We start from the raw sequence: 13554 nt of genomic DNA on the forward strand, positions 1-13554 counted from the left end.
TTAATGATATTTTGCAGTTGGCTGCTAATGGCCTTGACAAAAGGGCGAGCTGAAGGTTCTTAATCCCTAAAATGCCCAAGTGGGCATTGACCTCGGCTCAGGGCGCTACTGAAGACTTTGACCAGAAGGGCTGACTTGCGATCTGGTAGGCCTTAAAAGTGGCGAGAGTGATAGGGTCGTCAGGGTCGTTGAGGACTTTCCTTGGCCGACACGGATCCTACGTACGCGGCGGGGTGGGTTCCCTGAGGGGGTTATAATTGGATGTAGTGGGGTGGTGAGGAGCAGAGTCGAGGTATTTCCTCGATGCCTGTTTCATGAATTGTGCTCTTGTCCGTAAATCTATTGTGGAGGTTAGCGTTGCGCAAGCAGCACGGGGCACCCGTCGCGTTGCACATGAATCTATTTTGGAGAGCCTACAGGCGATGTATGAGGGCGCGGTTCGCCTGTGTGAATGCGACGCTGACGTACATCATAATTGGGCGGATGCAGGTCGTGTACAGTCTCACCTTATTACGAAGGGAGAGTTTACTATGCTTGTTGAGAAGGGGGTGGAGGCAGCTCATTACAAAATGGGCGCGATCGCGGACGGTTTTCACGTCTGCTTTGAATGACAGCTTCCTATCGAGCGTAACCCCTAGGTATTTGACCGTGTTCTCCCAAGGGATTGGGCCGCCGCAAAGCGGAATCGGGATTAGGTTTTGTACCCTACGACCGAACGAGTAACTTCTCGTGAAGAATACCGCCGCGCTTTTATCGGGACTGGATTCGATCCTCCATCTGAATGAACAATATAAATTTCTTCAATCAATAATCAATACTTCCTGTGAACACTTCGACAGCGCGTTCTATTTTGATCCCAACGCCATCTAGCGGCAAGGCGAGGTTACTAAATGGTTTAGTGTTTATATTTGTTAGGTTGTGGTGTTACAAAAATCAATAAGCTACGAAGTTTAAATTCAACCTTCTCGTCGACAATTAGTCTCCTGGCTTGGCGCTCGACCGAGTTGAGAGCCTCTAGTTGATATTGAGCCATCCCACAGATATAAAGAAACTGTCACTTTTTCTAAAAGGCACAATTTGTAACAATGAATTCCAACTGATTGTACGTGTCACGCCTCGTTATGACATACACAGAAATAAAGTTGTCTTTCACGGTGAGAAATACAAGTAAAATTATGTAATTTAACTCGATTAAACCAGTTCGCAGTGGTTCAAACGGGTCTCGTTCAATACTAATGCACGGTGACAGGGTAATTCTTTAGCATGACGTACAAAGAGGTACAGGCGTACAAAGGAGAGGTAAATTGGATTTCTCTTCCGTGTACCTCTACCATGAGTTTACTGTGTAAACAGTCGCTAGCGTGCAAACACAATCTAGTGATAATGAAATGAACTAAAATTGTACATTTAATAATTATTATACACGGTCGCGGGTGACTACTACAGTAATCTCTTCGTAAAGGCAATCTTGGGACTTTTTTTACAAAATTACGGTTTTCTGTTTCTTCTTTTTGAAATAAATCATCTTCTATAGGTATTTCTGGTAGTTATATTTTAGTCTGAACGAGCAGACGTTCAATATCTACATCACTAATTCTTGCCTGTTTAAGAATACTTGGATCAAACAAAGAACTGTGTTTAAAACTATTAAAGAATCCAACTTTCTCAATTATACCATTGTTACGACACCTATACGCACCCATTGCTATTAATCGGTAATGTAATAGACCTCTGCTTTTGCTTCCGCAATCTTTATAACTGAGCTTTAATCGGAAGTTTACAGCGTTCACGATGGATAAGACAGATTGCTTGGCGGTAGGGCTCGCTTTTTTAGCAGTTTTGTGTGTGTTAAATGAAATTATGAAACTAAAAACAAGCCCTTTGTGACCTATTTTGTCGAGTAATTTACAGTACTTACACTTCCGTTTCAGCATCTGCTTCCGTTTCTGTTTCAGCTAAGATTCACTTTTAACATCAGTTTCTGTTTCCGTTATGACACTTCCATTGCATCACCAGTATTAATTGTGGCAGCGCCACCTACATTCCAAAAACTAACTCGGTTGTTTGCATACTTTCAACCGATGATTTACGGAAGACATTAGCCTGGTCCTCTTAGTTGTCAGATAGTTCCGGACGGTGTCAACAGATGGCTCTTTCCACGCCCTATAAAGAGGACGGTGCTGCGGCTTCCCGCGTGCTCTTTGTACTCAACTGCACTTACTAATTACCTAATTAGTAATTAGTATTTAATAAATATTTTGTAAATTATGTATAATGTAGTAGTAAACAAAAAACAAAAGGAAAATAAAGTTGCTCATTGAGCGATCCCGTATTCGACCCACCTGTATCAAGAACAAAAACAGCTATGATTTGTTTTTAAGATTGTATTTGTGTAATTATAACGGCATACTTCATTCCCTTGTTCACGTCCACGTTTACTTTCATAGACTTTACATATCTGGTTTTTTCTTTGGCACTAAAATACTCATTACGGTCACAGCTGAAAGAAAGAAAATGATTTCGGTTATATAAAACATTACTAAAATCCACTATTGGAATTAGATCTCTCCTATAATAGGTAATACCCAACTTGGAGAGCCCTTTAACAGGAACATAAATAAATAATTAATTGGACACATATCAAACAGACACAAGTACAGGGTGTCACATGATTTGGGACACGCACGGAATTTGCTTTAAATATTGTAGATAGGATATTTTGCTCCATGGAGACATTATTTTATTAGTATCAAGTATAAAAGTGTCGGTATTGAAAGGAAATTACTCGATATGTATAATTATCGACGTTTTTCCGTGTCCATAACTGGCTTAAAACGTTAAGAGGATAACTCTGTCCAGCTGTGAGATGTTGATGACAATCTGGTGGTAATGATGTTGAATAAAATTAAGATAGAGTGGTAAATTTGTTTCTAAACGAATTTATAATTAACTAGCTCATAGGTTCCCTTGCTTTTGGCTCAGTTGAAGACACGTATTTTGTACATTAACATAAAAAATCACATGGCAAACAATTGTAGTGTAGTTTATATGGCTAATTCAGGTTTTTTTTAAATGCCGTAGCATGCCCTGGACGGCATCAACACCCTGTAATTGCATCCGAAGCCCGCCTCCCCAGGAATTTTTAGCGCCGACCGGGGGGGCAGTAGGGACCACTTTGGGAAATTATGAACTAACTGGTGCCCGCGTCTGCGTCTGCGTAGAATGAGTACTTCGAGTAGCCTACTGTGTTACGTACTTGAGAAATGGTTGGTTCCCCATTCAAGTTTGTATGGGTTTCATTCATCATTCCCTACTTGATCTCTTATAAGATTTATTTTTGTGACAAAATGTAGCCTATATCCTTCTCCTAGATCCCATTAATTTCTATATAACTTCCATGCCGTGGCCGAACGGTTACCATGGCGGACTGCTACGCTACCAGAATTCATTACCATATCTATGTTAATAATAGAGTCTTCATGATTGTCGAAGCGTAGTAAGCGAAACGAGTGGAGCTTTCTTGGAATCCGATCAAATTTCGCAATCTAAGGACGGAGTTACTAAGCCGTTCCTCAAACGGTATGCTTGAAATTAGCGTATTAAATACAGTTCTACGGATCGCGTCGAAGCCTGAATTTTGAATTTAAATTCGGGATCTGTGATTATTAAGGTCAAAGGTCACCATTTTCAGGCTATAGGAGAAACATTTATTTCTAAAATTTTGCGAGTTAAACGGTGTGGCAACAAGGAAAATTTAGTACATGGTCTCTGATAGGAATTGCGGTGTTTTCTTACACCAGCAAAGATTGATAAATTAGCGTATTATTGAGTTTTAAAGTTATAATGTATTATGCAAATGCCATTTCTTCACCATACAAAAAGAAAAACTAAAATAATATTACAAAAATAACTATTATCATTATTCATTGACTTACAAATAAATGGACGACGGGTCTAATACAAAAACCACGAGAAAAATGTCCCAAGTCAACCTATTTAAACGTAGTGACATGTAAAGGAATATGAAAAAGCTAAAACGTTGAATTTAAATTGTAATGTCATCGCAGTACTGTCTAATTTTGCTTGCTTCGCTGTCAGTCGAACAAACGAAGACTAAAGTGTGAATGACGCTCTGTATACGATTTTAACGCCCTATAAGTTCGGACGCTTTTTAGCGCGGACCCGACGTCCATATAATTGTAAGTCAATGTCATTATTGTAAAATTTTATTTAATCCATGTAAAACTGTTACAATTTTTAAATTTTCAGCTGTTTCTGTATTATCACAAAACCTTTCCATTTCGACTTTATTTTTCATAAAGAAAGAGAAAGGCTGCTCTAAGTCGATGATAAAAGATGTCAATTCCCACTTTATATCTAATCTTAGTCTTATTCATTTAATCGTTACTTTTACTTTTACGTTTGAACGTTATTTTTTAATATTATCACTTTTTTGTTCTAAATATGCTAAATATGCACGTGTGTATTATTGTTATTGAAAATGTAACTTACCCGAAGATTTGTTATATTCCCACACAACACATTAAAGACTACACAATTGTCAAATAATTATAAATTTGTTTAAAAACAAAAGAATCAGTTTGTCTTAATCATCGAGTATCACATCAAAAAAAGTTTGCGATCACTTCGAAAAACTGAAATCTTTTTTGTTACTGTAGATTATATTATGATTTTTTCTTCTTTTTAGATTCTTTATTTAAAAATAAATTAGAACATAAAACAATGACCCCGTTCAATTGTTTTTTCATATAAAAAGGCTTTCAGTCCTAGCTTACGCTCATTCAGAAATCTGATTTAGTCAATTATAAGCGATTCAAGATATTTTTCGCGGAAAGTTGTGATTGAAAAATTGCCAAGAGGATTATCAGAGGTTTTACGAGCTAGAATAGTAACTTTGAGGGAAGAAGGATACACCACGAGAGTAATAGCACGCAGACTTGCTATATCCCAATCCTGTGTCGTGGCTACGTTGCAGAGGTATCACGGAATGGGGAATTTAGCTGACTGACCCCGCAGCGGTCGCCCAACTGTTTTGACAGCTGCCCAAAAGCGCTATATTAGATTGCTGGCAGCCTGTGATCCAACAATCAACGCCACTAAAATAAAAGCAGAAGTCAGGGCCGCCTCTGGGCTTGAAGTTAGCACGCAGACCGTTCGCAATTGCTTGCACCAGGCTGGATTACGAGCACGGAGGTCTTGGCGAGCTCCGCTCAATTCCCGGCAACGTCAACAACGAAGATTTCAGTGGGCTAGACTTCGGCAAAATGAAGAAGGTGAGGACGAAAACATTTGGCAAAACTGTCTCTTCGTTGACGAATCCCGAATCAGCACTCATCCAGATAACCGACGTGTCCGTGTCTGGAGAAGACCAGGCGACCGTGAAAGACAAAGAACTGCCACTGGAACAGTTCAGCAAGGCGGAAAATCGGTGTCCTTTTGGGGTGGCATTATGATTGGAGCTAGAACGCCTTTGATCCCGTATCGGGACTTCATGACAGCAGACATGTACAAAGCAGTTGCTATTGATGATATCGTCAGACCATTCCGAGTAAACCATGGGCACCAATTTGTACTGGTCGATGATAATGCGCCCGCACATCGAGCTCAACGAGTCAATGCTGCTCTTCAAGAATACGATATCACACGATTAGACTGGCCTGCCGGCTCGCCCGACTTAAACCCAATAGAGCACGCGTGGGATGCTCTTAAACGAGAAGTATGGAACCGTGAGCCACGTCCCCAGACAGTTCCAGAGCTCAGGGAAGCCGCTATTGAAGAATGGGATAGGTTACCCCAGGAAATGCTGGATAACTTGATCCTCAGCGTGCCCAGGAGGATCTTCGCATGTATTCGAGCCAGGGGAGGAGTTATTTTATATTGAATTCACACCTTTTAATAATAAATTGTTGTTTAAGTTTAATTAAACAGTCTTTTCCTTTCTATGAAATTTCTATCACTATTACATTATGATTAATGGCTCAATTTTTTAAAATAAATAATAAAAAATAGTTTTATATTTTAATTTCAAACAGGGTATTCCTATTTAAAGAAAGCATACAACATACATTTTTTCTTGATAAAGTTAAATTTAAAGAATTATAGGAGCTTATGCTATTGATCGCAAACTTTTTTTGATGTGTGTACCTATAACCAGAAATAGAGACGAAATAAGGGCCATATATTCCTGGTAACACATTAGCGATACAGCTCTTATAAATATCAACTCCCGTTTGCACTGAAATATAGACAGGCCAACTACTGACCTGTGTGTACGTCTCCGTATATTCCAAAAAATATTTTTTATTTATTGTAATAAAGATAATTAATATCTCTAACAATGCCGTGCTGTTCAATTCGGTGGTGTGGGAAAAACAGCAAAACATCTAATTACAAAACAAACGGAATCACATTTCATAGGTAATTAAATATTGAATATGTAATTTTGCAATTTTCGTCCATTAAAGCAAAGCTCAAGTTAACTGGTCGATTTGAAGTGAAACAATTGACGACACCCAATGATGACACTCGTCAATTATTTCGAACTCGGGCTAGCCAATCGGAGCGCAGTTGTCACAGTAATGATATGGCAGAATAGTTTTCAAACAAATTAAATGACATTTCGTCTCTATTTCTGGCTATATACTCGATGATCTTAATTTTATTCATTATCATAATTATCAACTCGTCATAAACATCTCACAGCTGGTGGATAGGGGTGTCCTCTTAACGTTTCAAACTGCAGTTAGTGACACGAAAAAAGTATCGATACTTTTGTACTCGATACTTTCACGCTTTTCACGTTTGTCCGCTCATCAGTTTCGTATTAATTCATAACTATCTTGAAGGAGCTAATTGCTGTTCATTGTTGTCAATAGTGACGTGCCGTCAAGTTTATGGATGTATAATTATACGACACAACTTCGTTTTTCGAAATTCAATATTTATAAAAAATAAATCTAATACGATCGTCACTTATAGGATCGCTGCCCAGCACAACTTCTACCCCCGGCAAACTCGCGTCTAAGCTCAATGCAAAACAAAGCAGTTTCGAATTGACGATGATATTAAGTAAACATTTATATTTCCGTTTTATTAAACTTTTAATCAGCTCCTTGCAATACTAGTTACAAATCTATAAACTTATAGATGCGACTCGCATTTGATTAATTTTTTTCGATAATGAATTGATATTTGACCTCTCTATTGTAATCTGTCAAAACGGCCATCATAGCGTGCCGCACTGTAGTGCTTTATGACAAGTTGTTCCGAATAATTTCTACTAAATGTAAGGCCTAAGATTTAAATGTAATATTTGAAGTAATTAAAAATTAAACTTAACTTAAAATTAATTTAAACTGCCTCCGTGGCCGAACGGTTACCATGCCGGACCGCCACGCAGAGGTCCCAGGTTCGATTCCCGGGTCGGGAGAAATGTTTGTATGGCCTACATTTATTTCTCTCGTGAGTTTGGGTGTAATTTGTGGTTGTCTATATGTGTGTCCATGGCACCCGCGACACAGGGTTTCCCTAGTGCGGGGCTATGTTGAGTGTGTGCGTTATTTATTTTATTTATCTTTATTTAATTGTATTTTTATGATATCAAGGGAACTGCCCTGAAATGTTTGTCATTGGTTACTTATGTGGAAATGTTGTGATGTACTTAGTTATTTAGATACATCGTTTTTTTTGTGATACAAGATATGAGCTTTAAATCGCATAGATCGGACGGGCACTTCCACTCCGCCCGTCACTCTGAGACATAAGTTGATAAGTCTCATCTCTCACATTATTGTTTGGCGGCAGAAATAAATAAGGTCACAGTACTTCCCTAGACGAACTCTTTCACAAACAGCTCTACTGCTACGTTTGATTTTTCAATAACCAATGACAATTGACAGACGTACCTCATATCATGCTAGCGCATCAAAAACCATTTTTTCATATTAGAATTTTTCATTGAAACAAATAATTTATTAATAATAGTGAGTGTCTTATTCTATGTTTTATTTAAGTGGTAAGAATCAGTAACACATTATCTAAAAGTATCTATACCACAAGTCATCGATACTTTTACAAGTACAGTTTATCCGATACTAATCACGAGTATAGATAGGTACCGTGTCCCTAGCCGAAGTCCATTACATTGATCACGTGTGGATTGGTTCTACTCAAGTAGTGTACTTAAGTGGTTGTTATTAATTCAGGGTTCTCTCTGTTACAGGTATGATCTTTGCATGACCTCGCCAAGGACATTTTGTAAGTGCGTAGATGATTATTTATTAAGTTGTAAAATACGTTATTTCAAGCTGAAGAAACAAAAACGTTTGATGTAAGTGACAGACTCGGTGATTTAGTCGTTTGGCACTTTGTTAAACAAAGCAACTTAACAGTTTCAAGGTTCATTTACATCTCTAAAATTGAAATTTATAGCAAAGATGAGTAACTACGAAGTTGATCATTTAATGAAATTGTTTCTGTGTAATAAAATACTTCGCTACGGTAAATTTAATGAGAGCAAACTCCGGCCTCGTAAACTTCATTTAAAGATCTTTTATAATTATTGTCGTTCTTAAATTTTAACTCAATTTACATTATTGTTCGGTTGTTAGTTGAATGCCTGTTAAGGCAATAAGGCAATAAACTGAAGGTTATTTATATTTATTAATCCTTTTACATCAAGATCAAGAGCTAGCGTTAATTTAAAGCATCTGCCTAATGGAAAGAGGTAAGCGCCGTAAGCGCTTTAAGCACTGTAAGGCCGCGTTCCCATTATATCGTAACGTTTTATTTATCGTTAGACGACTGTCGCATCTAACCTGTTCCCATACCACGACTATCTGTCGTGACTGTGTCGTGGACGTTTATTTTATCGTTGAACGACTGTCGTGTCTAGCTGTTCCCATAAGATCATGATGATAATTTATCAGTTCACGGCAGCCGTCTTGTCGTTTGAACGACAGAATCGTTTGAAGCTGCGATTATCTGTCGTCACATTTTTATCGTGACGTTTTATTTATCGTCAGACGACTGTCGTTCTAGTTATTCCCATTGCCACGACAGTCTGTAATCGTAACATCAAAAAAGTTGTAACCGACAGTTAATCGTGTTGTTCTTTGTGTGAAACACTTAATTTAAACATACAAGTCACGACACTTTAAACTGCACGACTATCTGTAGTCACGACATAATGTAGTTATATGTAGCAAATGCGTTGCCGGACGTTGGATTAAGTCTTCTGTATCTGGGATTGCGCATCCGGTACAGAACAGTATCACTATGAGTGGAAATAGATACACTCAGAATTAAAGGCTGGCAAAGAGACGATAAAAGAAAAAGATCGAATACAAAGAAATATTCCTTCGTCCTAACAAGACTGTAACCTGCTTCTATGCCAAACCAGTGACATCGCTCTACCGACTAAGCTAGAGATCGAGTCAACACACCTTACGAATTTCTGTGTTACAGATATGTTGTATTGGATTTTCTCATAAATGACATAAAACATAAAATCAACAGCAACGAAACGCTTTGTTGTCTCGCCTTTTTGTTTGGTTGTTGTTCATTTTTTTCAATTTTGTTATGTAGTTTTTTTAGTAACTTAATTACATAATAATTGAATACTTTTCATTTTATTTATTATGTCTTCTTAAATTAATGTCTCTTAATGATTCCCGTGCTATGTGAAATGAACTTTTCTAGTAAAAATTTGAGAACATCCGAAATTTATACATTTTACGCGACTTGTATATTTTTTCCATCCTCTAAGCTTGTACAACATGCAAATTTTGTTATAGGTAACATTTTGGAACTTACCATTAAACTTTTTGATTTTTCTCACCACTACTCATTACCAACCACCCCCGTCCAATTTGTGCCAAATCATACAATTTTAAGAATATTTTTTCAATTATTAACTATTATATAATTGTAAAGATAGAATATTTACAAAAGCACCTATGAAATGTAAGTGCTTTTAAACTTATAACAGGTGATTTACGATAAAAATGGCTAACAATGGTTGTTATTTTGCATTATATTATTTATTAGAGAGTTTTGTTCATTGCTTATAAATTAAATGAAAGATGCAATTCTTACCAGTCATGAAACCGGCTAAAGTATAGAATGGAACTACACATCCCATGCTCAGGAGTACAGGAAACATTACGTTACCCACAAGAGAACCTATGCGGCCCATTGTCATCATTATTCCAATTGCTAAGGTTCTGAAATGTAAAAAATACATTTTAAAGATCAACATTTTAATTTTGGTTCTAAAATAACTAGCACTCAATTCTGATATTACTCTGATATTAAGGAAAATAAATAAAACAAGCTGAGTCTTGATAGTCACGTTGTGAATACGGAATTATAGTCTAGTGTCAACTGTTAGTATCGCCAAGGAGCATACAGATGTCGCTGTCGTAATTTTACGAAATAAACATCGCGTATTTTTATTTAACGAGAAATGTTTTCCTGTGTACTATTAAATAAAAAATTAAAAAATATTGAAGAGATTTATGTAAATAAACAAGTTTAATTTAACTTTTAATCATTACAAATCAATATTTCCACAGCGTCCGCAACTATTTTAAGATTACTGAATTTGACATAAGGACAATATTACTTTAATATTAAAGTCGTGTCATAGTACGAACTGAGAGAATGAATAGTCACAAAGCTGCCAATAAAACATCATAGTTTTAACATTATAATAAGCTTACTTTAAGCGCGTCATGGCACGAAAAGTCAACTAAGGTTAATGTAATATTGTTTTGAGAGGTTGTGGTAGGCCCCCTGGTCTCATCTAAAAAAAGATTAATACCGTAGTTATTCACGCTTTTGTTTACTACGATGACGATGACATCGTTGTCCTTAGAAAGCATCTTGATGACGACTTCACTTTTGAGACCAATAATAATTTAAAATAAATAAGCACATGATTTGCAACTAATTAATGGTATAGTATTTTTATAAACCAAACTCAAAACTTCCTAATAATAGATAAGCGTAGTCTCAACTATCAGCAGCGCATTCTCAACTATCAGCTGTCTATGCTATTGACTGCAAATTCGTTTGTGCATATGATTCGCCGTGATCAAATTTAAAGTAAGCCTTTACATTTGAAAGATGTAGGTAGGTATTTCTTGCTTACACAGCTTAATATGCGAGTGAACGAGATAAATGTATGTATGTGAGAGAGATGGAAAGTTAAAATGAGTCCGAATTACGAAGTTTCCTCCGTCTTCATAACTTCGATGTCTTCAGCGGTTACATTGTAGGAAGTAATTGTTTAGCCGCCAAGTTGGCTGGCGGGCATGCGTAGACTTAGACGATAAGAATGTTAAAGGCAATACTTGATAGAAAAAAAAATTTAAAAAAAATTATTGTATTGATAGAATTTGAAATGTAAGGGTACAAAATGCGTTCAGTATTCCCATATTACAAGTCTTCTATACCCTAAACTTTAACAGTCCAGGAACACTTATGCTTTGATTTCTTAAGATTTCACGATCCCCATTTATTTTAGAAACGAAACGGAATCACGATCAGTCAGTTATAATTATGGAATCTGTATCTAAAGATCTCGAAACATTGGTTTGTTTAATCGAACAAATATACGCGATTGTAGATCCGAAAACATACTTCATGTCCTATATTTGAAGTTGCCAATAATAATTATTGGAACAAGACCTCGATTCTTTGTGGAACCAATTCAGAACACGATCCTCAATATGTAATGTGCACATTAATTCGAGAAACATATACAAGCCATTAAGGGGATTCAAACTTCTACAAAGGCGGTTTCCTAACTCTGTTCTATCTATTGTTGCAATATACATATGTACATGATATCGTTTGCAATTACGAATACGATTTGTGTGACAGTATCCCAAGGACATTGAAATAGATCGACCGATAACCTTAGGCGTCTATGTCTATTGGGTTCATGTCATTCAACCTCAGAAACAAAAGGTTAATAGTCTATTGTTTCAGATAAGTGATTGAAACACAAAAGACCTGGAGGGCTTGGAAGGTCTTAAGATTAATATTTATTTTTTGGTGGTTTGTCCTGACACATATGATATCCTGATATCTACTGAATATGATTGCAACTAGGATGAAAAAGAAAATATGAAATCTTACATTTAATATTTAAAGATTGGAAATTAATTTTAACTTCCAAAGTCGTATAGTTAAAAGGGGACATACGTCTTGATACGGTAAAATATGTACAAAGGGAATAGCTTGAATTCATTAATAAGAAGTACATTTATGGGAACATTAATCTATTATATGGATAGTATTAATATGCACAGTTTTGATAATTCCAATACTTACCTGGTGGTAGTAGGAAAAATTTCCACAGTGGTAACCTGTAAAAGACTCATCATAGTCTGCCCAATAGCCATGTCAGCAGCGAAGAGTCCCACCACTTCCGCCTTTGAACTTGCCCATCTTAACCAGATTGTGACTGCTACAGTTAATACTCCAGAAACTAGTAACAATAATTTTTTGCCCAATTTGTTGACTAAAGCACCACTTAACATTAATGGAGTGAGGCAAATGAAGCCTAGGATGATACTGTTTATGTAAGTTTCGGAGCCGCTGCGCGTCTGAAACCAGTTTCCATTAGATATTAACTTAAGATGAGAGAGAGAGAAATATACTTATGTGGTAAACAAACAGAAACCATTTTATTTCTTTATGGACCAACATCAGTGGCAACTATACATACGGTCTTTCTATGCAATATTACATCGACGACCATAGGAACGTCCTACTGTGCGTCAGTAAGTTTTTATACGACATGTATATATATATTTATTTACAAAAACACAATGTAAACCTACACAGAAAACCAAAACGCTACATGTTGATTACTTATACTACACACATGATACGCTAGGTTTGATTTACAAATTAGTTTACTAATGCTGTTGTAAAAGATGTCAACATCCTGGACCTCAGCGACCAGACAATTTTGCAACGTGAGACTACGTTTCGTGGGCGCGTTGTCAGCACAGCAAGTGTGCCAAAGGCGCAAAGAGTTGATGTCGGCGTCGGCCCGTGGAGACATACTCGTTTGGCTCAAACTGATCGATGTTGCTCGTTATTCACAACCAATTCAACATAGCGTATACGAACATTTTGTATCAATAGCACATCGAGTAATCAAAATTTATTAGTTATATATTTATTTTCATATTTATATGCCCTTTGTGTGCAATATGCTCACAATTTACTTCAAATTTTGGTCTAAAACGCGAATGCACGATTTTCATAAAAACATATTTTGGACCTTAATAATGTTAACGGATCGATTTCTTCATCATCTATAAAACTAACGACGACTCCTTTATCTCCAAGACCATATGGATCAATTGATGCACTGTACGTATAGCCATCTCAAAAAGACCTTTTGCTACTTTCACCTTCAATATTGTCGCCGGATTTTGTAACGTGTGATAGGTAACCAGATTACTCATGACCATTTACAAAATTTTCTTTAAGTACTAACAAAAACTTACACGA

At 36.7% G+C, this 13554-nt stretch overlaps 1 protein-coding gene across 1 annotated transcript in view; it reads right to left on the reverse strand.

The window, feature by feature from the left end:
- Nucleotides 1-2144: 2144 nt before the first annotated feature.
- The window catches only part of LOC113231098 (synaptic vesicle glycoprotein 2C-like), a 27462-nt gene continuing 16052 nt past the window's right edge, over nucleotides 2145-13554 (reverse strand). Inside the window, exons 8-11 of the mRNA XM_026465270.1 lie at nucleotides 12361-12635; nucleotides 10117-10244; nucleotides 2343-2500; nucleotides 2145-2228 (exon numbers count right to left, since the gene is read on the reverse strand). Coding sequence (XP_026321055.1) covers nucleotides 2451-2500; nucleotides 10117-10244; nucleotides 12361-12635 — 453 coding nt within the window. The 3' untranslated portion in view covers nucleotides 2145-2228; nucleotides 2343-2450. The remainder of the gene's footprint in view (nucleotides 2229-2342; nucleotides 2501-10116; nucleotides 10245-12360; nucleotides 12636-13554) is intronic.

Source organism: Hyposmocoma kahamanoa, unplaced genomic scaffold (assembly GCF_003589595.1).
Source record: "Hyposmocoma kahamanoa isolate Upper Pololo Valley unplaced genomic scaffold, ASM358959v1 64, whole genome shotgun sequence".
In the NCBI taxonomy this organism is placed as follows: domain Eukaryota; kingdom Metazoa; phylum Arthropoda; class Insecta; order Lepidoptera; family Cosmopterigidae; genus Hyposmocoma; species Hyposmocoma kahamanoa.